The 1,398-nt window shown below is 61.4% G+C and overlaps 1 protein-coding gene across 1 annotated transcript; it reads right to left on the reverse strand.

Annotated features, from left to right (window-relative positions):
• Nucleotides 1-590: 590 nt before the first annotated feature.
• LbrM_02_0790 (phosphoglycan beta 1,3 galactosyltransferase-like protein) lies at nt 591-1,398 on the reverse strand (the record flags this gene model as incomplete). The annotated part of the gene is made up of 1 exon (XM_001561540.2): nt 591-1,398. A coding segment is annotated over one exon (808 nt), but the record flags the coding sequence as incomplete, so codon positions are not given.

Genomic DNA, 1,398 nt, shown 5'->3' on the forward strand with positions numbered 1-1,398 from the left:
TCTCTCTCTCGCTCTTAGCCGGGTCCTTTTCGGTCTGTGCGGGTGTCGCCCCGCCCCACCACTTCCCTCTCGTTGCAGGCTTTGCTGCGTCGCGCTTTCGCCTGGCGAGGACGGAGAGGTGCGAACACACAGAGCGCGAGGAGGGAGGAGGAGGGAGGAGGGGACTGCTGGGACGTGGAAAGGCGCCGTCCGCACTTCACGCTTGCGCCATCGAGCAGGGCCACCACCCCCTCAGGCGGAAAGCCGATCGGAAAAGAAAAGCGCTGAGAGAAGGCGCCGGTGGTCGTGCGCCCCCCCCCCCGCCCGCTCCCCTCCACCACCCACGCGCCTGCGCTTCGATGGAAGCCTCTCGTTCGCGCGTAAGGCTTCAGGCGCCCCAATCGCTCATACGCCCTACACACATGCAGCTGGCGATGCCCACGCATGAAACGCGGCCCTCCCACGAGGTCTGCCATCCCCCCACACACACACATACACATACACTAGGGTCTTCCTACGCATTACCCCCGCCCCAACCTTGGCCTGATAACGCTGGTGTCGTGGCCGTGGTGCAGATTTTCCTCGCTTTGCCGCGTGCGTCTCACATCGTCTCACGACGTCGACCTGTAGCCGTTGAAGGTAAGCGTGGCGCTGTCCTTCCAGTACTCGTAACTGTAGCTGTACACGGCGACACCGTCATCATGGGCTATGACGTACCCCGGTCCCGCAGACACATTATGTGTCCACACCACTAGCGGCAGCTTGTCCAACCCCGCGACTGTGCCAGCGAACGCGCTACTCTGCTTTGGCATCCACTCCGCCGCTGCCTCAATCGCCATCCCCTTCTGATCGCCTCCACCGTAAGGAGTTTCCAGCGTGGAGGCGATATGCTCCTGTTGGAAGTAGTAGTGCAAAAAGTACGCGTCGACTGGTCGGCAGCGGTGCGCCACGACCGTCGACCACGTCACAGCACGCAGTCTCCCGTGGTGCATGTCATGGAAACGAGCGTAGCTCTCTTTCACGTACCAAATCGTCCGATCAGCGCACAGCCTCCTCGCACGTTTATACCGCCTCCGGAGAGTCAAACCGATCATCACGTCTTCATGCTGAAGGCCGCTTTGGCGGTAAAGCGGCTTTAGTACTTCGGAAAATTCCTGAACAGCCAGTAAGGCCAGATCAACGTCAGCGCTCCTCTGCGGCCGTTCCAGTATGATCTGTACGAGGCGACGGTGTAGCAAGAACAGCATGCCTGCGTTGAAGCGAACGTCAAGCATCCTGCGGCTGCTACCCCAGTAGAAGCACTTCGTTTCAGGGACCGACGGCAGCCGGTAGAGGGGCATCTCGCCCTCCCACACGGTAGCCTGCGTGATTGCGGTGCTTCCCATTACCGCAGTGTCCGTCTGTCGCGGCGGTGGCGGC

Source organism: Leishmania braziliensis, contig 60, assembly GCF_000002845.2.
Source record: "Leishmania braziliensis MHOM/BR/75/M2904 WGS CADA00000000 data, contig 60, whole genome shotgun sequence".
Classification (NCBI taxonomy): domain Eukaryota; phylum Euglenozoa; class Kinetoplastea; order Trypanosomatida; family Trypanosomatidae; genus Leishmania; species Leishmania braziliensis.